General features: G+C 39.9%; 1 protein-coding gene across 1 annotated transcript; it reads left to right on the plus strand.

The window, feature by feature from the left end:
* Positions 1-538: 538 nt before the first annotated feature.
* LOC107941097 (uncharacterized) lies at positions 539-1,920 on the plus strand. Its single transcript, XM_016874630.1, has 3 exons — positions 539-720; positions 1,541-1,781; positions 1,909-1,920. The coding sequence occupies exons 1-3, from the start codon at positions 539-541 to the stop codon at positions 1,918-1,920; spliced, it is 435 nt and encodes a 144-aa protein (XP_016730119.1).
* Positions 1,921-2,330: the final 410 nt, after the last annotated feature.

The raw sequence follows: 2,330 nt of genomic DNA on the forward strand, positions 1-2,330 counted from the left end.
CGACTTGACTGATTTCAAAGTTAGACCCCTTAAAGTATATGATGGATTTGACTGCTTTGAATAGAAGGATAGCCAGATGACAGATCTTGCTTTCTGAATTTGACATAATGTATATGTGTCAGAAGGCCGTGAAAGGGAGCGCAATAGCTGACTTTTTAGCTAGTAGAGCCTTGGAGGATTATGAGCCTTTGAACTTTGATTTTCCAAATGAGGATTTGATATATGTGGCAGCCACTGAAGAAAATCCCAAATGGATCATGTGTGGAAGATAAATTTTGATGGAGCCTCAAATGCTATGGGTAACGAAATTGGGGTAGTTCTAGTATCTCCAAGCGGAGATCATTATCCTATTGCTAGCAAACTGGATTTTGATTGTACGAACAATATGGTAGAATATGAAGCATGCATTATGGGCATTCGTGGAGCCATTGAACGTAAAATTAAGGTGCTAAAAGTGTATGGGGATTCCGCATTGGTGATATACCAACTCAAAGGATAATAGAAGACAAAAGACCCTAAACGTATCAGTTATCGAAAGATGGTTCTTGAATTGATGGACGAGTTTGATGACATCACTTTTTTTTACCTCCCACGAGATGAGAACCAGATGGTTGATGCGTTGGCCACCCTAGCCTCTATGATCCGAGTGAACAAGTTGGAAGACATGAAGCCTATTCAGATGAGCACTTCTGAAACTCTGGCTCATTGCTATAATATTGAGTAAGAGGAAAAAGATGATCATCCCTGGTATTTGAATATATTGCAATATGTGAAAAATCGTGAGTATCCAGATCAGGCAACAGAGAATGATAAGAGAGCATTGAGAAGAACGATCATTGGCTATGTCCTAGATAGAGAGATCCTATACAAAAAAAGGGAAAGATCAGGTACTACTAAGATGTGTAGACGCAGTGGAAACTAGAAAAATTCTAGAGGAGGTCCATGAGGGTATCTGCGGAACGCATGCAAACGGTTTCATAATGGCCAGGCAGGTCATGAGATTTGGGTACTACTAGTCCGATATGGAAAGAGATTGTTTCAATTATGCTAAGAAGTGCCATAAATGCCAAATTTATGGCGATAAAATGCATGCACCTCCTTCACCTCTTCATGTTATGACTTCTCCATGGCCTTTCTCTATGTGGGGTATGGACGTCATTGGGCCAATATCGCCAAAGGCTTCTAATGGGCATCGCTTCATCTTTGTGGTTATTGACTACTTTACCAAATGGGTGGAAGCTACTTCATATGCAAATGTCACGAAGTCAACAGTTAGCAGACTCTTGAAAAAGGAGATCATATGTCGATATAAAATGCACGAGAGGATCATATCCCATAATGCGCTGAATTTGAACAATAGTGCGATAGCGGAGGTCTGCAGTCAATTCAAAATCAAACATCATAACTCGTCGTCATATCGCCCAAAGATGAATAGCGCAATAGAAGCAGCCAATAAGAATATCAAGAAAATTGTAGGAAAGATGATTGAGACTTAGAAAGACTGGCATGAGAAATTATTATTCGCCCTCTTTGCTTATAGAACGTCTATCAAGACTTCGACCGGGGCAACACCTTTCTCTCTGGTTTATCGGATGAAAGCAGTTTTACCTACTGAGGTAGAAATTCCTTCTCTTCGGGTATTAGCTGAGTTGAAATTGGATGAGGCGGAATGGGTTCAATCTCGTTATGATAAGTTGAACTTAATAGAAGGAAAAAGGCTAAAGGCTATTCAGCACGGTCAGATGTATCAAAGGCGAATGATGCAAGTCTACAATAAAAAGGTTAGTCACAGAGAATTCCACGAGGGGGAGCTAGTTTTGAAAAAGATCCTTCCTATACAAAGGGATCTTAAAGGAAAATAGATGCCAAATTGGGAAGGTCCATATGTAGTAAAGAAAACCTTTTCAGGGGGAGCTTTGATCTTGAGTGAGATAGATGGCAAGGATTTGCCAAACCCTGTAAACTTAAATTCAGTTAAAAATTACTTTTCTTAAAAAAAAGAAGAGGCTAAGGTGAAAACCCACAAAGGGCGCTTTGAGACAAAAGGGGATTTGAGTTGAAAACCTAAAAAAGAGCGGCTCAAATGTTGATCAAGTGGGGCATCCGGTCATTTTACTATGATTGAATCAGTGGGAAAGGGGACACGACATCTTGGGGCATCAACGGAGTACTGTTGGTCTCCTAAACACATGTCAAACTCAGAATGGTCTTCGACAAGTTTGTACGGAGAAGTTCAAGCCTCGATATCTAGGGCACCTGGTTTTCATATGATTTATATTGAATTACTTGTTCTTGGAATACTTCATTATTTTTCAAGATACGAGTCAATT

The sequence above is a fragment of the Gossypium hirsutum genome, chromosome D12 (genome assembly GCF_007990345.1).
Source record: "Gossypium hirsutum isolate 1008001.06 chromosome D12, Gossypium_hirsutum_v2.1, whole genome shotgun sequence".
In the NCBI taxonomy this organism is placed as follows: domain Eukaryota; kingdom Viridiplantae; phylum Streptophyta; class Magnoliopsida; order Malvales; family Malvaceae; genus Gossypium; species Gossypium hirsutum.